At 40.0% G+C, this 20,545-nt stretch overlaps 1 protein-coding gene across 1 annotated transcript in view; it reads right to left on the bottom strand.

The window, feature by feature from the left end:
- ubr4 (ubiquitin protein ligase E3 component n-recognin 4) overlaps window positions 1-20,545 on the bottom strand; it is a 52,582-nt gene that overhangs the window by 27,876 nt on the left and 4,161 nt on the right. Inside the window, 42 exon segments of the mRNA XM_030423364.1 lie at window positions 92-255; window positions 513-714; window positions 864-1,038; window positions 1,166-1,182; window positions 1,184-1,324; window positions 1,466-1,693; window positions 1,859-2,011; window positions 2,258-2,416; window positions 2,830-3,012; window positions 3,113-3,283; window positions 3,482-3,715; window positions 4,354-4,501; window positions 5,149-5,219; window positions 6,333-6,524; window positions 6,633-6,696; window positions 6,804-7,191; window positions 7,916-8,016; window positions 8,740-8,841; window positions 9,067-9,273; window positions 9,395-9,552; window positions 10,083-10,180; window positions 10,279-10,397; window positions 10,858-11,087; window positions 11,186-11,308; window positions 11,634-11,816; window positions 12,011-12,139; window positions 12,233-12,312; window positions 12,580-12,712; window positions 13,049-13,328; window positions 13,590-13,759; window positions 13,892-13,977; window positions 14,115-14,271; window positions 14,453-14,640; window positions 17,272-17,389; window positions 17,551-17,688; window positions 17,972-18,071; window positions 18,364-18,554; window positions 18,729-18,788; window positions 19,081-19,205; window positions 19,482-19,606; window positions 19,742-19,883; window positions 20,434-20,533. Coding sequence (XP_030279224.1) covers window positions 92-255; window positions 513-714; window positions 864-1,038; window positions 1,166-1,182; window positions 1,184-1,324; window positions 1,466-1,693; window positions 1,859-2,011; window positions 2,258-2,416; window positions 2,830-3,012; window positions 3,113-3,283; window positions 3,482-3,715; window positions 4,354-4,501; window positions 5,149-5,219; window positions 6,333-6,524; window positions 6,633-6,696; window positions 6,804-7,191; window positions 7,916-8,016; window positions 8,740-8,841; window positions 9,067-9,273; window positions 9,395-9,552; window positions 10,083-10,180; window positions 10,279-10,397; window positions 10,858-11,087; window positions 11,186-11,308; window positions 11,634-11,816; window positions 12,011-12,139; window positions 12,233-12,312; window positions 12,580-12,712; window positions 13,049-13,328; window positions 13,590-13,759; window positions 13,892-13,977; window positions 14,115-14,271; window positions 14,453-14,640; window positions 17,272-17,389; window positions 17,551-17,688; window positions 17,972-18,071; window positions 18,364-18,554; window positions 18,729-18,788; window positions 19,081-19,205; window positions 19,482-19,606; window positions 19,742-19,883; window positions 20,434-20,533 — 6,333 coding nt within the window.

Genomic DNA, 20,545 nt, shown 5'->3' with positions numbered 1-20,545 from the left:
ATAAAACACACACGAATGTCTGACAGTAGCAATTCATCAGAGAGGTAATTTACACCTTTTCCAACAGCGAATGATGACAAAATGTTCCTACCTTTGTGTTGGCGACATACATCCCAGTAGAGTTGAGCCTGTGTTTGATCTGCTGTCCATTGTAGACCTGCAACAAGTCATTGCCCCCAAACTCCACCTCCGTCAGCTGCTGGTTGTGCTCAAAGAAGTCCACTGGGAACGTCACCTGACTGGAAGTTCGGGTGGCTAAAAAGTAAAATCATTACATTAAAATCTGACAATTTCACCCAAGATACAGCCTCAGCAAGCCCTTATTTTTCTGTTTCTGATTGTATCAATTAGTCTACTGTGTACCGAGAATCATACTGAGAACATATGTTTACAGAAATTTCAATCAGAATTGTGAATAAACAGCCACTTGAGACAAAAATGTCAGGCATACTTAAATACATAATACTTAAATTACACCATTAATTATTATACTTAATTGGCCTCAAACTCACTAGTAGCTGCTGCTTTGCGCTTGCGGACAGGCTTCATGATACTGATGCCACAGCTGGGCTGCAGAGAGGGCTGGAGCCAGTAAGAGGTGTTGTCAACATTGGCCATGTAGATTCGCAGGCTTCCGTCCTCACAGAGAAGAATCATGGTTGTGCGCTGTTGTTCATTACTGGCAGTGTGTCGGATTGCTACCATATCTTGAATCTGCGAAACAGAGAAAATTATTGAATGAATACCTTAAGAATATAGCTGAGTTTTACATATGTGAACTAAAGAACAAGATGGCAACCGCAGTTCTATTCACTATGTTCTCCTAGGTACCGTTTCCTGTCATTGCAGTACGTGGTTCTTACCTTTGCTTTGGCTGGCAGAGTTTTAATCTCTTGGATGAGGAAGGTGTCAGGCTTGACCATGATGACAAGTGGTATGCCTGTTGTCTGCTGCACGCAGCACACCAGGCCTGGGTGGTTCATGACCTCAGACCATTGGCACAGAGCAGGCGACATCTTACTGCTGCTACCATTGGAGCTAAAGAGTGCAGGAGGACAAGAAAAAGAGATGGAGACACAAGTCAGCTCTTCCAGTTACCCATTACATTACTATGATCCAGTGCAGGCAAGTGAAGAGACCATATATGGTGTGGTGGAAGTGTTACCCTTTGACGTTGATAGGGGAACAGCCTCTGCACTTCTGTGGTGCTGCGGCTCACTGTAGCAGCGAAGGACTTCCCCTGGCTGTAGCTGAAGAAAAGCATCTGAAGCACATGGGAGTAATACACCGACACACCACCACCGGCTACCTGCCCGTTGCTATCCTGGAGTCACAAAGAAAGATTTCACTTTAATATTGCTGTCTGCCATTCAGCATTTTCAAGACACATCAAGTGATTGAAGTGATCACACGTGATACCATTCTGTGGGTATAATTCAATTACCTTGATGTACATCTTGCTTACCTTCAAGTCTTCATGGGTTATCTCCAATACATTTGTGACATAGAAAGGGCCATGTTGGGCACTGCTTGATTCATCCATGAGCTGGGTGTACATGTAACCTGCTGAAGACATGATGGCGATAACACTCTTCCCCTCTTCATTGAAAAGGAAAGTTGCATCACGGATCTTGGAACTTGGGAGCAGGAAGTAATACATGGGACTCAGGGCATCCACTGACAAGTCATAGATCTGTTTAGCAAAGAAGAAAAAAGACAAGTTACAGAGTGTGTTTTTTTTTTTTTACATGCAAAAAGCAGCAACTGCCTTCCCAATTCAATAGATAGATTTTAATCAAACCACTAATAATCGGTTAACACCAAGTTATGCACAAGATATCCTTTTCTTAAAACATACCTTGACAAAGTCAGCAGTGATGATGGCAAGTTCTGTTTGCGAGCCTGGTAACCAGATGGCTTTGATGATGAAGTTGCCAGTTGCCAGTTGTGGGTGCAACACCAGATGGTCAGAGACAGAGCCTGTGCTGCTGAATGTCAAAACGTGGCAGTCCTGGGAAAAAATAAACGTACGACAAACACAAAACAGTCAAATACCAATTTCCAATTAGCAGCATTTTGTCTAAAAACGTACCTCTAAATTTACTTAGCTAACATTGGCATGAATAGCTACCCTGAATTCTAACATGGTTAATTTTGTTTTGAAGTTTTATCCCAAGCAAAATAACTACATTACTGGCTGTATTGTTTTCAGTCTATAGGTTTAGACAGGCTTTTTCAAAGCAGATGGTTTTCTGACCTTGAGGCCACACACAGCCAGGTAATCTTCATTACAAGGGTTGCCCGTGAGACTGAGGACAGTGAAAGGGACTGGAGCAGAGGCCAGTCGGGTCAGTGTCAACTTCCTCTTGCTTGAGTCAGCCTGTTTCAGGAGGGTGGACAGCTGCAGAACTGTTATCTATTGAGAAGGAGAAAAAAATGGTTTGCAACAAAGTAAATAGAAATACACATCAAAGGGTGTAGAAAAAACTTTATTCAAAATGTATGTTATACGTTTAAATCATTCATGTTAAAATCTGTCCGACATATTGTTTTTACCGTATGGAACGATGTGATGATTAACTCAACAATGTCTGCTTTAATTTGAAAGAATCTGCAACCATACAGCATGTGTCGCTTTGTTTGATGATGTTGCTCTATTCTATAAATCCAGTCATTGAGGTATATCTAAAACCTAACATACATAAATTAAACTGTGTACATCAAGTAAAGATCTATATAAAATCCACTAAAGCTTTTAATATTTTCTTATTTTTGTATAATAACAGTATTATCATTATTGGACTTAGCTTACTGGTTCGTGAATCTTACCTTCCCCTTTTCATGGCTGACTGCAAGGTGCTGGCGGCGGCCGTGGGGTGAAGAGAGGACACACATGGCAACACGACGCAAGACGTGTGCACTAATGAGCTGGCGTATAGTCTGTCCCTGGTCACCACTGTAGTTCATCCTTACATTCTCAAAAGCCCCTTCTTGAGAGCCAAGTGTGGGCACCTGATGAAAGCAATTGAATATGTACAATTTAGTTTCTAATAGTGTTTACATAATACTATATATGTGATTTGTAATCACCAAATGACACAGGTCTTCATACCATTAACTGGTCCGTCATCTCCACAGTTTTGTCCTGAGTATGCAGTTCATTGAGGGCTTGCTGAGCTCGGCTGCTGCTTCCCACTGCTGATGCCTGCTGGAAGTTTGTCTGGATAGCTTCCATGAGAAACATTAGCATCTCCAGTATGACCGCTGCAGTGGATGATCCCATCTGTTGAGAAGAAGAAAGAGACAAAAGTTAAACTATGTGAAGGGAGTGTAGTGTAGCTATATAAAAGAACTACAATACCAGAGAAGAAATGCAATGATTCAAAGTCATTTGAGCTGTGCTTTTTAGCATAAAAAGACTCATAGCCAGATACATAGACTTGATGATTAAACCAGAATAGATAAACATATTTTCTCTCACCACTTGGGCTAGCAACTCTTCCTGGCAGCCCTCAATGCTCTTGCACACACTGCTCTTCTTAGGTCTGTCTTCATCACCAGGTTTGCCATCACAGATAGTGACCTTGCTCTTGTCAGAGGGTGAGGCATTCTGGTGGCGGATAGCACTGTCAGGCATACGCAGTTCACTCTGGAATGCAGAGGACTCCTTCAGAGTGGAGCCCATGCCGCTGCTGGGGCTGCGTTTGACCAAAGCCTGTGAATAGTATGACGCAAAGGAGAGCAGTGAGAAGAGAAACATTGTTGATATTTGCATGCATACATGTCTGAATGTGGCAACACATCAAACTCTTCTTTACAGTTAGGATAACCTGCTTTTGCTTTTCTAGCTCCTCCACATTGTGGAGTAAATAGTCAAAAGGAAGGTCAGACAGATTGTGCTGGATGGAGGCGCACTTTATCTAAACTGCCTGCAAAGGCACACAAAATTCAAGGTCCATCTTTAACTGTATTTTAATTTTTGCATGCCAATACCATATACTTTCACTTCGTTATCAATTTGAACAAAACTACTATGAACCATTATAATCAGACTGACAAAAAATTAAACAGAAATAAACTGAAGATAAAATGTAGTTGATGGTTTGTTCAACATCACATGCACATTCAAAAATCCATCACATAAAGATTAACTAGGAAAGCTGGCCTTTTCAACGTAATGTTGACAACAGACATTCATAACATGATTTTTCTCATGTTCTGGCCACATGTGTGGGCTAGCTATAACCCTGACCAAATGAAATGACGGGATGGAAGTCAATGGGGGAATGACTTGCAAGCCAAAGTTACCGCTGTTGTTCTCTTCCCATGATGACCTGAGGTATTCGGTCTCACCTGGCAGCTGCCATCCTCTTTGGCACCGCAGTCACAGAAGAAAGAGCCATATTTGGCATAGGAGATCTCATGGTCTTTGTGACAGACCTTGGCGCACACTGTGCACACACCTACCCCATCCACCATCTTACAGGTGTGACAGTGGTACCTGCAGAACGAAAAGGACCAGGACAGGACTGTGTAGTATATCAACAATTTAGTCACGACAGAATTTCACCTACATACTTCTACATACAGGCACTTTTACATGCAAACAAATATAACCACAGTCCAGAGTTAACATAACAAAAACCTTCCGGATGCTGCTTCCAGGTTTGGTAAGAAAAAACTGAGCGGTTTAATGATTATTGAGTGAGTTTCAATAGTTGGCTTGACACCAAACTCATTAGAACAACATAAACACACTGCTAACAGAAAATATTCCACCAACACAATGACTTACTTTCCCCCTTTCAGCTACATAAAGCTAATCTATGATAAAAACAAACTTATGCCAACAGTGTGAATTTGCCCCTGTTGTTTCAATGAGCCCACACAAATTCCATTTTTTTTCTTTGTTTTAATCTACAGTATGTGGGATCTTTATATTAATAGATTTTGCTCCTTATTCTGAGTTATGAAAGGGTTACTGTGTGCCAAACCGATTTTAAGGTAAACAAGTCCTCTAGTTTAAACTCAAACACGTGTGATTCACTAAAAATCCATTGACTTGATCATGATTAAAAGAAAGAAATAACATCTGGCCTTTTTCAAGGACAAAACTAAAATCGCAGGGAATAATTAACTTTTCTTTACCAATGCTGGTTCATGAACTCCTTCTGGGTAATGGTGAAGGTGCAGAGTTTGTTGCAGAGGGAGTCTTCATCCTATTAAACATTGACAAACATGTTAGGATGGATTGTTCCATGGAGTATGAGTATGACAGTTTCATCACTGAAATATCTCGAAGTGAAAATCAAATAACTCAGCTGATTGACTCTAAGAATGGCTATATAAATCATATATGATTAAAATGAAACTTATTTTTTGGTTAAAAACTAGGAGCCAAGACACACTTTCCCTCCAGTAAAATTCTAGCAGGAAAACAAAGATTAAAAAAGCTTTCTAGGTCAGGTGGCCTGGACCAGGGCCCGTATTCACAAAGACTTTTATCTTAACGCTAGGAGTACTCCTAAATCAGACTAAAAGTTTTTATGTAGGACTAGTTTCTTAAAAGTAATTCACAAAGCCGCTGAGACCTACTTTTAGTTATGAAAAAGTGAACCCCTAAACTAGAAGTAACTCTCTGTTGCTATGGATGACGTCAATTTATAAGGATGCACTTAGAAGCGCTGATTGGTTGTTGAGTGACAGGGCAGCCCATTGAAAAGTCATTTAGGCTACGCAATGCATGAAGTGAAAATAAGGAAGTTGCCTACAAGCCTATGACAAAGCCTATTAAAAGATATTGGATAAATAAATTTATTTATGACGAGAATTAAATGCACAACCCCCCGCGTCAATCGCGTCAGTGGTGTACAGCGTGCTGGGGTCAGACACTAGTATAACTGGTGTTGAGGGTCCATCCGATATCGTTTTAATAATTCCCTGTCATTTAGCATCTCCAAAACATTCGGTTGTGGATTGACTGCAGCCATTTTGGGACTTTTTATGACTAGGTCTTAGCGAGTTAGGAGTCCTCTGGACTACTTCAAAGGTCTCCCAGACCAGGTGCTACTTTTAGGCCTAAAATGTTTTGTGAATAACTCTTATTTTCAAAAATTAGGAGTCCTAAACTTACGACTGACACGGCCATTATTTTTAGGAGTTGCTCCTAAATTCGCCTTTTAGGAGCAACTTTTAGCCTTAAGATTCTTTGTGAATACGGGCCCTGGTCATCAGGTCTTTGTTGTATAACAATATGACTTTTGTATTATACTATACTTCACATTTACAAAACAAGGCTCGGTATAAGGATAGACAAAGGGATAAGATCTCACAGAGTCCTCTGCTTGGGAATCATCCTCCTCTGGTGCAAGCTCCTCCACCCAGTCAGAGTCTACTTCCATCGCCTTCTCTTCTCCCTCCATCAGCAATGCCGAGGTTCCTTGGCCACTGCCTTGCCGCAAGGCGTTCATCACATCAGCCAGATAGGAAATAATGTGGCATGAGCATTCCAGCATGCTGGCGTGCTGTTATCAAGGAACAGGTGCACATCAATGACTTGATGGTTAATGGTTAAAATGCCTAATGTGCCAGCGTTTAAACTGGTGCAATATACTGATAATATGAAAACGTACCTTTCCTTGGGATAAGTTTGTGCTCACTTTTTCCACGACATTCTTCTGTGTTAAATACTTTTTGCTGCAGAGAAATTTTTTTAAAGAATATTCAGAAATTTAAGACCATATAGATGCCTGAAAGTGTAGATTAAATCAGGTAAAGGCAAGTCTGTGAAACTGATTTCTTACCATCTGGTCAGCCAGTCAATAGCTGCCCTGTGCAGTTGCAAGTGGCCAGCTCCCTGTCCAGCACTGGCCAGTGTGGCCATGATGACCATGAGCTCAGGGAATCCTGTACCATCACCATTAGCCAGCATGTCTGTTGCCATAGGAATGAGTGTGCTGAGGAGGACAGTGCACACTCCTTCGCCCACCTGGCTGTTGTCACGCACAATATGTGTGGTAAGCACCTGCAGGAGCTGTCGGTTTTCCTGCACTATTTCCAGCTGCTCAGAGTCCTTTGGTGGGGTGGCCGTCATGCGTGTCAGCCAGGACTGCAGTCGAGAGGGCTCTACACAGGCCAGCTGAGCCAGCGAGCCGCAGAGACACAACAAGCTGGGGTTTGGGTTCTTCTCCGCTGGGTACGACAGCAAAGTGACATTTAGACTTGCAGTTAAAAGATTTATGATTTGATTTTTGACACTTTCAAGGCATCAGTGTGCTTCAAATGTGCTTACTGGACCATTGAATCTTGTCTGAAAATCCCTCACCCACACCTTTCTGACATCAGTCTCACTGCCCCCTATAACTTTCCAAAACAGAGGATCAGACAAGTACGCTACCTTTACACAGCAACTGATCAAGTGTTCAGTAGTAAGAATGCAAGGGTTGAACTTCTTTTTTAAGTGCTTCTGTCACTTGTCATGTACAATTGCAAGCAATTGCAAACTATATGCAAACCTTTGATAAGACTGTCTTAAAATGTGTGGCTTTCTTCCACTTTTTCCACTTTATCATCTCTAACCCCTGTCTGACGGCAGGCTTTTTACTCTGCCTTCAAATGTGGCCATTCAGAACTGCATCTTACACTACAGGCAACAATTTGTGTGGACCAGTCCATTTAAAGCATACCTTAACCTTCAGATAAGAATTTCTTTTTTTTTTTTTAAAGACTTTTTTGGCATAGACACCTTTATTAAGCAGTAGACAGAAAGGAAATATGGGAGAGAGAGGGGGATGTGACATGCAGCAAAGGACCTCCGGCCGGAATCGAACCGGGGTCGGCTGCGTTTATGGCATGCGCTCCAACCACTGCGTGCCCAGATAAGAATTTTTTATTGAAATCACAGCTGTAAACTTACTTAGCTGGAAAAGCTTGGTGAAGAATTTCAGCACCCTGTTGCAGAACTTTGCAGACAGATTTTCATTGGCTGTTGCCATCATAATCTGAACAAGTTCACCACTGGAAAAAAGAGCACAACAAAAGTGAGACAGCAGTATATACAGGGATCGTACACATTTTTCAAGGTCAAATTCAAGCACTTTTCAAGCACTTTTAAGGGTATTTTACAAAATTTTCCAGCACCTTATCGCTACAGGAATATATATACTCATGATTATTTTTTTCCACTTTTTATCTCAATTATGTGCATTGCATTATGCTGTAAACATCTAAAATGATGTTTCATGATAGCAAAAACTTTAGAAATTAAAGGAGAACTCAAAGTTTTATCCAAAAAAAGGGAAGCCACTTGGCGTTCTTCAGGTACACTTGCCCCGGGACAAAAAGAGACCTGAGAGCATCTTGTACTTTTCTTTTTTGACGTAAACTTTTATAAGCTTTTCGCTTATTCATCAAAGTTTATTAATATTGAACATCTCATCAGTCCAAATTGCATCAAATTCACCTTCTCGTCAGCCATCCTTCTCTGCTGTTACCAGGCTGCATTGTGTGATGATACACAGACTGATTTTATTTCTCCTTGTAATAAGAAAACTATCCAGTCTGATCCCAATGTTGCCAAGACAGAGTTATAATTTCAAGCACTTAAACTAAAATCCAAGCACTTTTCAGACCTTGAAAACACAACGTTGAAATTCAAGCACTTTCAAGGATTTCAAGCACCCGTACGAACCCTGTATATATGTGTAATAATGTAGCTGATTGTATCAGCTGAGCAGATACCTGAATGAAAAGAACTCTTCCATGGCTTTACGGACTTGACTGCTCTCAAGCTGCTTTTCAAGGTACTGGAGGCATTCCTCGAGGACCGACTCATCCAAACCACTGAAGAAATTGGATTTAAGTTTGATAAGAGCAGTGAGATCAAACAAAACAATACATGTGTAGGCTAGCAAACAAATACATTATGTTAAACTAGGCTAAAAGCTGTACAATGGGGCCTTATTCTTTAGCAGCGCAAATGTCACTATTACACAGTGTTCTTATCAAATGTTAATATTAAATATAATATTTAATGCAAGATTAATTATTATGTCACACACGGCATACCTGTTGGGGTCTGAATGATTGGCAATGATGTTGTAACAGCCGGTCACCAAACGTTCGTAGATGCGGGCCAGGAAGGCGTCCGACTCTGAGGGGCCGAGGATGCGCTCCAGTGAGGTACTGCTGATCTCAGCCACACTCTCTGTGCTGCTCTCCAGGAGGAGGGGCAACAAAGTGCGCACAACCTGCGAAGGATTCAGCTCCTCTGTGCTGAGGAGACAGACATGCAGAATTATTGACTGATGATTACAGTGTACTCATGAATACATTCTATCACATAATGTTGGTTATATGTATAATGATTTTTTATTAGGAATGGACAAGCACTTACACAATGAGGTCGCCCGTGAGGCGAACCAAAGAGAGTAGGATGTGTTTAAGGGAAGAAGCCAGAGGCAAGGACTGACAACTCAGTGTGCCCAGGTGAGCTGCTTGGATGGCACTGATGTAGCTCTCTGATGGAATGGTATCATTGGCAAACGCATTTCGCTGAGAAGAAAAAAACAAAACAAAAAAAACACAACAATAAGTAAAATTGTTTTTTAATTAAATACTATGTAGGGCTGGACAATAACGGTTCAAACTTATCTTCTGAATGTACACATTAATAATGAGCAAATTCAGAAATATGATTATTAGAAAAAGAAAAAACAAGAAATAACAACAATCACACTGAAATAAATAATATAGTTGTTCTGAATACAGCTTCTTAGCCAAAGTCAGAGTGTGAGGATGTACCAATTTGATCTTGTCAGAATTGTTCTAGGTGTCGATGACACAAAAAGCTTACATACACACATTGTCTTATGCTGTACAGATTATAAAGCCACTTGAGGCAAATTGTGATACTTGGCTATATAAATAAAAATCGCCTTCACTTTACATTATCCTTCAAGATAGACCCATAGTTAATGACTCTTTACGAGCCCACTGTTAAAAAAAATAAGAAAAGGTAAATGGTGAGTAGACCCCATTTATAAAGTTTAACAGAACAATAAGCAACAACTGTGTTAACATACCCATGAGCCAATGTTAGGGAATTCATTGGTGTGGATGCTATTCCAAGTCTCACATATAGTCTGCACAGCCGATGGCAAGTTTTGCATGATACTATGACCTGTGAATTTAAAAAGATTCAGGTTAAAACAGTGAATGAACCAAAATGTTGTGAAATTGTAAAATACTGTTTTACTCTTGAGTAAACTTTTCACACACCCAGCAGGTTGGCCTTGCAGCGGGTGGATCCAATGGACAGAACTGCAGCATAACCTTGGAGCTTGGCATCTGTGAGCTTGTTCTCTCCTTCCTCTGGGATGTTCATCAGTAGGTAAGACCTGGTTATGACAAGCAAGGTTTAATAATTTGATTAGGACAGATAAAAGATTTACAGCTTAAGCATCATTTTTTTATGACAGGTTTAAGGATTTGAGGCACATTTAAACGTTAACACAAACAGTTGAATATTCATAGAAAAAAACACAATTTTTTGCATCTAACTATTGTAAAATACTGTTTTTCCTGTTTACACTGTACTCATGAATCAAAGAGGCAGAATCCAGGATCTACAGTTCAGGCAACGACTGATTCTTTCCCATGCCACTGCTACTACAGTCTGGCAACTGAGCAAGATTTGTTTATGTAATGACCATTCCTCCTTTTTTATGCTGCTTGCTACTCTCAAGGAAGTCATTCAAGAAACAAAAAAACTTGCTAGGCATAATGCTCAACCTAGGTAAGCTTGTCTGATGTTCAGTGTTAAGTCAAGCACCGAAATTAGACTGATCCTGTTCTCACCTTGTAAAGGCTGTGTAAACATCAGTGAGCTGTAGTGTGGCAGGCAGTAGGTTCTTTGTGATCTCAGATGACTTGTGGGTATCTGCCTCAATGGCAACCTTGGACAAATGCTCATCTAGGGAAACCTGCACTTTAGAGATAACTGCATCCAGTGTATAGATGGCTTGTAGAGAGGGTAACTGATGAAGTGGAAGGATGACATTTGGGTCCACACTTGAGAAGGTGGAAATCTGCAACAGAAACAAGTTGTCACACAGTGTCACTTCTGTTCAGAGTTTTCTGTGGACGACAATCAACAGGTCAATATTGAGTATACTTTAATCTATACCTGTCTGGCAATGTATTCCTCTGCTAGCTCCACATCATATTTCACAGTGCTGCACTTGGCAGCTGTCATCTCAACCAGAGTGGCTGCTTGGTCTGCTTTCATTCCCTGCTTCACCAGGTGTTCCTGTCAGTGATGATATTGGCATAGTCATACATCAAAAAATACAAAGGAGGAAAAGACTTTTATCATATTACTGGATTAAGGACACAGTTTGGTATGTTGTGTAAATCAGACCTCAAGAAGAAAATCAATTCAATAATGCAAATCTACATCAAGTTAAAACAGATTTGTTTGACAATGAGTACAATACTCACACATTTGGAACATATTAATAATTCATCAATCATAACCAATTACATTTACATTTGGCATGACACAACATCAAATGTTATATTTATTAAATTCATTTATTTTGGCAAATTTTTAAGACTTTCATGTCAGAACAGACCTTGATCCAATTCACGTAGGTAGACACCCGGAGACGTGAGGACCATCGCAGTGTGTGCAGGATGTCGCTCTCACTGGGATCGCTGCAGCCATTCTTTAGTTGTTCCATGTAGGCTTTTGAAGGTGGTAAAACGCCTAGGATCCTCCACAGAATCAGGAAGTAGTACTGAAGGGAGCATGCCTCCTGTGCAAGGTGACAAACAATCATACTGATTTCTAAACCTGCACTCAGTTCATTTCAGGGCTACTTTTAATTAAAACAGGCTTAGAATAGGCTCTCAAAACCAAACAAGAAGAATACTTAATCATGAAGGTGCATCATTGGTAAATTTAGCCTGTTTAGACAATGTATTGTTTGTTCATGAGGTATGTTCTCACCGTAGGAGTGATGGGCTTGTTATCCTGTCTTCTTGCTGTGTCAAACTCAGAGCCTGCGACCAGGAGTGAGATGAGCCACGCATACAGGTCATCATATTTAACAGCTCCATTGAACAGCTTAGGAAAGACCTACCAGGGGGGGAAATTATATTTCAATACAGTGAAGCACAAGGGTGGTACATATGTATCCAAGTATTTATTCATTCAAGGTCAAAGTCTCACCTTGCTGTCCAGTCTGCTGATGTCATCTTCAGATGCCTCAGGGGACAGAACGCAGTAGAATTTGGGCTGCACATTTGAATCTAGTTTAAAAGTTTGAAAAACATGAAAATAGAAAATTATTTTCTCATCTAGCGCCAGCGTTGCTACATCCTCTTCATTGTTAAGAAATAAGAATATGGACAATATGAAATATGAGTGTGAAAGCTGCTGAGGTTCTATATTCCTAATTGTTCAATTTTCATGATTAACATTTCCACAAAAACAGTCCCTGCAACTGGTGACTTTTTTTACCTACTGTCTGGCTCGGCTCAGTGGGTAAAAAAATTATTTCCTTCACTTGGTCTTACCAGCTGAACAGTGTTTGGCCCAGTTCTCCTCCACCTCTTTGAATCCATAGTAGAGTGGGAGACTGCTGCGTTTGCCACCTTCCTGAACAGAACCTGGCCCAGTGGATGGTGGTGTCAGGAGGTTATACTGTACCTATAGAGATCATTTACGGTGAAGAGAGACAATTTGCTGTCATTACATGGCATTAGAATAATTACTGTAATTCTACTTAGTTTGGCTGTAATGTCCCTCCTCTAGTTGGGTTGATCAAATCAAAATCACTCTTAACAAGTTTAATATAGAAATATGTGAATCTGTGGTTTTCTCAAGATATGAAGCTATTAGTTGCTCAGAAGAAATTCATTTGCGGGGAGTATTTTACTTGATATCTTTAAAAATAACATGCATAACAAAATGGATAGAATCACACCTGCATATGCAGTTTATCAACAGAATGAGACAATCAGCATTTGAAAACAAGCAATTAACCTGTTCGAAAAGGTACAAGGGAGCCTTGGAGTAATGACGTAGCAGGTAGTCAAACACCAGACACAGGCGAGCCAGGTTGAGGGGCACTGCCTTCAGCTGGGAGTCTCTGCTCTGTGCAACTTCTGTGATGGCCTGAGTAACCTGGGTCAGGACTGACCGTCGACCACGCTCCGACAGATTGTGAAAAAGGAGCAGTAGGAGTTGGAGGTGTTCCACATTTAGGTCATCTTCTCCGTGAACAGAACTCTGGATGGTGTGTTGCTTCAAAGTTCCCAAAAACCTATGAGAGCAGGAAGATAGCAGAAAGGACACATTGATTAAAAGGGGTAAACAAAGCAGAGCATTTTCTGTGAGCACTCCAGTTCCAGTTGATATTTTTCCATTGTCAGTTTAGTCTATCATACCTTGAGTAAAACATTGTGTAGCAACAATGGTAACCAACAATCCCGGTGTTATGCGTGACAGAATCATGCGAAAATTGACAATTTAACCCAGTCCACTGTACATGTGAACCAGATGAGAAGTGCAAAGGTTGCCATACCTTTCCCAGACTTTCATACACTCGGGCACATCTGGTTCTCCTTGCACACTGGCTTTGTGCTGCCATATTAGGAGCAGTCTGGAGAGGACTGATAATGACTGAGGGTGAATATACAGAGGCCAGGGACCCTCTGAAAAGGGTGCAACACCTAACTGCTGAAGAAGGGTGCTCTGGGAAAGACAAAAGATACAATATTAAGTTTGTGACATTGAATAAACAATTCAAAAATAAAATGCTCATGATTAGAAGTTAATTGCAGAGATTTTGGAAGATGGTGATTAAGATAATGGAATTCCTCTTACCTGCAGGGCAGGGGATGGAAGATCTGATGTTACGAGGGTGTGGTTGAAGTGATACAGAGCTAAAGAAAACACTTCATCTGAGGAGCCTGAGGAGAAGCAAATGCATTAAACTAAGCAGCATGAATTGTAATTACTGGCCATCATCATCATTAGCTAACAAAATTAAATTAGACAAAATACTGAAATCAGTTGCATAAAAGAAGACATTTTTTTCCAGGCATACCTTTGACATCTTTGTCTACGTCTTTGATAATGCTGGCTAGAGTAGCCATGTGTTGCTCTGTAAGAGACACACTCAGGTAGTTGCGGATGAAGTTGTTCCTGGACTTGAGCATTGAGGTGGTGATGAAGTTCAGAATACTGGAAGCTAAACTAAGGAACTACAGAAACAAACAATTTTGAGTTGCAGGGTTATCACAAAAAAAAGAAAAACTTTGTAAGCTATGAGAGGCTTAATGAAAAGTAAGCTAGCATTCTAAAAAATAAAAAAAATATACAGGTGCTCTTTACTCTGGACTTCATGACGCAAAATTACACGGGTATACAAAAATGAGCCCTCACCAGTTCTGGGTCTTTACGTCCAGCTAAAATGTTTCCATTCTCGCTTGGATTCTGCTTGCTGGGGCTCTTCAGTCTGGGAGATGTCTCCAGAGGTGGTGGTGGGGGAGGGGGTGGTGGAGCGACTTTGTCTTTGGTGGGTGAAATGGTCTCTTCAAACCAAAGCCCCAAGATTGGTTCACTGTCATCATCTGCAGAAAAAGATAAATAATTTATAATATTTCTGGGTGGAGGTGACAAATATCCCAAGACTTACAATATATTTGTGAAGTGGCAGTGGTGTCATCAAAGATGTACAAAGCTTCAAACTAGTGCATGACACCTACAACACTGTGCAGGCGGTGGACAACAGCCAAAGACTGCAATAAATAGTGAACATATAGTGACGTCCTGTTGGTGAATATCCACTTAAAGATTACTACAGAATTTTCCTTCTGATAATACTTTTCTCAAAAGACATGACGGTAAGGCCCATGTGTTAATTTTCCCATTTCTCAAGTGCACTTCAAATTAAAACAGTTAGTGACAATGACAGAGGTCATCCCTATGTCACTGAAAAGCAGGTCAACATCCTGAATGTCTAATGAAAAAACAACAGTCTGAAGTGAATTCATTTAATTGACTATGTAAATCACTTTAGTTGCTCTGAACCAGTGGGAATATAACGATAATGTGCCCAATCAACATTCAGGCAGTTACATTCAGTAATGTCTGAAGTAACGAAAGAAAAGTTGGAATCAAAATTATATCTTATCATCTTCGAGCATATACAGAGATAAACTAAATCTTGGAGACCAAGACGACATGTTGAGTGTCTCTTCTACAGACATCTAACAACAGGTTTCTTTGGTTAGCTGCCACAGAAGGTTTCAATACCCCTCGGAGCTGGCGAGCATTTTATCATAGACCACTTTGATTCCATGTCTAAATGTTTGATTGAACAGAGAAAGAAGAACTCTGAAAGTGGGATTTTAGTATTTGGTGAGAGCGATCTGCAAGACTTTTAGTTAACCCTCACAACACATTTGGGTTAAATGAGTGTATCGGGGATCCTTATCTGCCACCTGATCCAATTTTGCTCTGCTCCGTTCCGCATTGAAGTACAAGACATGCCAGTGTATGCGATTATATGACCATGTAGTCATTTATCAATTTTCCTATGGTTTTCTGCTACGGAGGATACTGGTACCACTACTTTGTGCTCTCACATAGTGTCACAGGTAGTTCACCATGAGCATTCAAGTCACAAAGCACCACTGAGGTTTAGATCTGGCAGCCCAGTCACTGCTTTTGCTGGCCAAGTGACTGGCAACACACTGAACTCTCACACATATCCTTGTGAGTCAAAAAGGCTACTTTTTCAGTAACTGTGAATCAATAAACTATATTCTAGCAGCATTATGATCAGACATGAAAAGAATCTCATTGCAGACATAACCAGTTTAATTATCTACAGATTCAAATCAAATACAAATCCAGGAATTACTTTTGTTAAAAAGAATATCACTTTAAGTTGATATTCACATGTGCATGCAACATACAAACATCATAACTTTTCAAGTGACAGCAAGACATAGCACCTTTGTTTAAGCCCATACTCTACAAGCAACTGTATTGTATCATACTCAAGAATAATACCACTGTTTTGACATGGTTCCTACATTATTTTTGTACTGAGGACCTTTTCAGACATGTGTGACAAGTTATGCAATGACAAGATGTAAGAAGAAGATGATGACAGAAGAAAAAATGAACAGGATCTTAGATAGGGGTAGGTGACTTGATCACAAAGTCATCACAACAATTTTAAAATACTCACCTTTTTTGACAATTTACTAAAAAAAGTAAATTTAACTTTGACAACAGTCTAACAACTAGAGGTGTGCATTAAATTAAGACAGGACAAGACAGGGGCACAGACTGGATGACAAAGGATCGATGTGCTCTTAAAAGCACCTGGGGTAAACCTTTACTCAGCTTACCAAGACGATCCAAATTTAGTCGGCCAGTCACTGGAAACATTGATATCAAGAACTGTTCTATTCACCACCCAGCTCTGATGTAAGGTTTGAATGCTTTTAAAATCACAGTACCCACATGTCAACACCACTGGTATTATCCTTTGAACCACACTGAGCCACAGATGAACCTCTTTGACAAAACATTCAAATTTAACTCATGTCAATTTCCGTGGAAAAAACCTTTCAGACTAGGGGTTGTTTTGCTGAAGCCTCTCCATCTGTGGCTCTGTCTTTTTCTAAGCTATTAGGGCCGCAGCTCAGAGCCTAAATTGTGAGACAAACAATAACAAATGAATCTAGGACAGTGAAGTGGACATAAAGTCTTTGACCTGAGGACAGAAAACTGCTGACCTGAGACACAAGCTGCACTTGTCTTCTCCTGTCTTCTCTCTGCTGAAATAGTAGACACTGTCAACTACACTGTCATTGTGTGATGAAGGGAGAAAAATTCAAATTACATTACTGTGTGAATGTGTTTGTGTATACCGTTCTCACCGCTGCCATAACCTGACTGATCCACTGACAGCACACCTGGTTCACTGCTCACTGATACAGCTCAGAACTGACAATAGCCCCTCCGTAAAATGTCTCAAGTCCTTTTTGACTTTTTGCACTTGTTAGCAATGCTGTACAGAATAGTGTTTGTATTGTTTGTTCCAAAGTAAAGATTATGTCTAACCAACAGCCAGAGGTATGATATTTTCTTGTTTTGCCAACCTAAAGCTTCATAATCGAGCATGAACTTTGGGTTTAAAGTCTTTCTGCTGTGATATTTTGCTTATATTCAGAATGATAAATTACCTTGACTGCTGTCCTCCTCTGTACTGCTGAAATCATCCTCATAGTAGGTGTTTGAATCAGTAGAAGCGCTGGCATCACTGCTGACTGAGCCCTTCCTCTGGCGCTGGAGAACACAAGCCTGGTGGAAGTGAAAACAAGAACAGTCTTAATAAATCATCCTTTTCGATCTTTCACATTCTTTTCAAACTCCATTTTATGAAAAAGCAGCATGTAGTTGACAAAAACACCAACACTGACATGGAATTCAGCAAATATAGTTGTGTACTGCAATGACTGAACCTTTTTGTAGGAAGTAGAGAGCAGGTTGAACAGGAGATTGGTCAGAGGCACAGAGTCGATGAGCCTTTGGACCCTCTGGATGGAAGTGCTCTGTGCCATGATGTTGAGTTCAGCTGGTGGACCATCACTTGCCCAACCCTGCAGGTGGACAGAGGGAATAATTGGAATGAGGAAACATGGTTTATTTAAAACACAATTTAAAACATTTCCAATAAGATAATCTTACTGGGCCATTTCTTTTCAACTTTTCTCAACTTTAAGAAAGGATAAAGTAGAATAATTATGTGTACCACAAGACTGAATGATTAATAAATCAATACCGAAAAATATTAATGGCCATTTCTGCACTTATATGATCTGATACAAGTACACAAGTAGTAAAGTAAGAGAAAAGAAAGTTTTGGTTTGTTACATCATTTACCCGATGCAGAGCCTCAACTTGCAGATCCTGGAAAAGCGAAGTCAGAAGTTTGATGGCGTGGTTGGCCAGGATTACTGACAAAACGCCAAACCCTTGGTGACTAAAGAAAAAAGCAAAACAAAAAGAAACTAATCATTTTTCAAGTGAGACATTTTTTCTTAAATTTAATAACATATGCATGAGGATATCATGAGGATATCTATAATAGTCCAATTCTAAATATAGGCCTTTCTTGCGATCAACTGAAGGCTTTGGACTGTCAACATTTCAGAGATATTATTCCAGTAAACACTGTCCACACCTTCATTTATATAAATACAAAACACATGCATAACCAAAAAAGATCAAATGACAAAAGAAACATTATTTCATGTCATTTCCATGGAAGTTACCCTTTGCCAGGACCAAGTTTAGGCGATCCCGCGCCATCCTTGGTGCGCGCAGCAATATCCCGGACACGCAGGGCAGCCAGGGGATCCTTCTCTTTCCCTTTATCCGCCAGAGCAGTGGGGCTCAGGTTAAGAATCAGGTACAGACTGTTCAGAAGGCACCAGGCTCCAAGCAGCTGGAAGTTCTGATAATGCTGTAGTGCACAATTAAGAAAAAACACTTGTACCAAGAATGCAGTTTTCTATAAGCAAAAAAATAACAGTATCATTGACTTAAAGCAACCGTCTGAAGTCTAAGCATAGTCAAAGGTGCCAAAGTAATCCAATTCATATATAAGTGGAGCATAGCACTCAAACAAGGTACTCACCTCTCCTCCAGCTCTACGGGAGTTGCTGATGGCTTGTCCAATCATCTCATAGATCTCCAGCTGTGCCAACACAAATTTTGTTCTTGTTACCATTTTAAAATGTGCAATATCTTGTTAAGGTTTGCACACTTCCAAAGCAGTGATTAAAGATAATAAAAAACTATAAAGAAAGAACTGACACAATTGCAAACATTTGAAAAATAACCTCTAGATTTCTTTGACCCAGTCAAAATACAAATATAACTCCAAAGAAACAAGTAAGTAAGTGAATAAAGTTTCCATGTAGCACCAGACAAAGTCTCATAACTTACATAGGAGCATACACTGAGAATGTTGTACTCATAATACTCACACATTTCTGGACGATCGTGGCTGCATCATTTTCATAGTCCTCCTCTTTCGTCCCAGTGGAGGCAGAGCGAAGCTGCAAGCCGCTACCTACCTGCAGAATGGCCATGCAAGTGGCCACACTCACACCTAAACAGGAAAAAAAGGTTTGTTTTACATTTACCAATCTGACTTTCAACATTATGCAGAGAATTGTTGATAAAATAGGGGAAAGACAAGTAGTGGTTGTTCCACCGAGTGCCAATATATTCATGCTGCATGACGGTATATTAAAACGGTTGTTGTAGAAAAACTTTAAAAAGTATTGCTGACCCAAGTACAATTCCTCCTTGTTTGTTGGAGGTTATTACATTTTGAGTCACTGGAACTTCTAAATCTATTCACCAATAGCGAGTTAACACCTACCAGCATAGAGACAGCTCAAAGCCAGCACCGTCATATCCAGTAATCTTCCTGGTGTCAAGGGTTCCAGTACAGGCAGGGAAAGTGTGTCCAAAGCCATGGTTACGTCTATCACCAGTGAATGAAACCTGGGTACGATGGGTTTTAAAAAGAAAGTTAAAACTTTCCAAACAGATGATAATGCCCCTTCTTAACATAAATTAAATTACACGTAAAACTGTAATTAGAAGATTTTTATCTAATACATAGAATAAGAAAAATACCCATTGCGGACAGCAGTGGCATCAGCCACTGTGGCAGGCATGATAAAGAAAGAGTTGGCTGATACAGCATCCTGGAAACGGTTGATGTAGCGTAGGAAGTAGGGCAGGTTGAGGCACACTCGTAGCAACTTCTCAGACCCACCTAGAAATACAAGTTATGGGATAAATGTGAGATTACAATGCCAAAGGCTTTGGAGCTTTGTATCTTTTAATAATCTATGTAATCTGCCAGAGTTCATCTTTCTTTTACTAATGACGTTGAAAAATCAACACAGGATTCTGTTAAATTACTAGCAAGATATGCTGCAAGGTGATGGGGCTTTACAGTTTTAAAATGGCGTACATCTGTTTTTACACATTAGGTGGCATAAGAAATTGATTACACTAAAATGTCAAATTAACTTTCAATTTGGAAATAATTTAATTTAAAAAATAATGCTGAATGAGTGAATACTTCAATTGGTTGTAGTTAAAAGATAAACAGAAAAGTAACTGGAAAGAAATGTATCTTTCCAATAAACATTTTGGGCTATATACAATATCTGAAGCAATAGTTGATGCATATTAACAAACTGTGGACTTTCTAGCCAGGATAAAACATATACATTAAAATTGGTATGCCATAAAACTTGGTAATAAACCAAACTTATTAATAAACAACAATGTCCTACAGAAAAGCAACAACTACTCACCAAGTTCCTGTAAGCTTGACACATTCTGAGAGACAAAGGCATTTTTCATTTTGGCCTGAATGGCTTGATCTGTGGTTTGGTCATCGCAATCACTCTCAGCCTATAATGGGAG

The sequence above is a fragment of the Sparus aurata genome, chromosome 7 (genome assembly GCF_900880675.1).
Source record: "Sparus aurata chromosome 7, fSpaAur1.1, whole genome shotgun sequence".
Taxonomy (NCBI): Eukaryota; Metazoa; Chordata; class Actinopteri; order Spariformes; family Sparidae; genus Sparus; species Sparus aurata.
The sequence above is the reverse complement of the archived record's forward strand: the minus strand, read 5'-3'. Positions and strand labels throughout refer to the sequence as shown.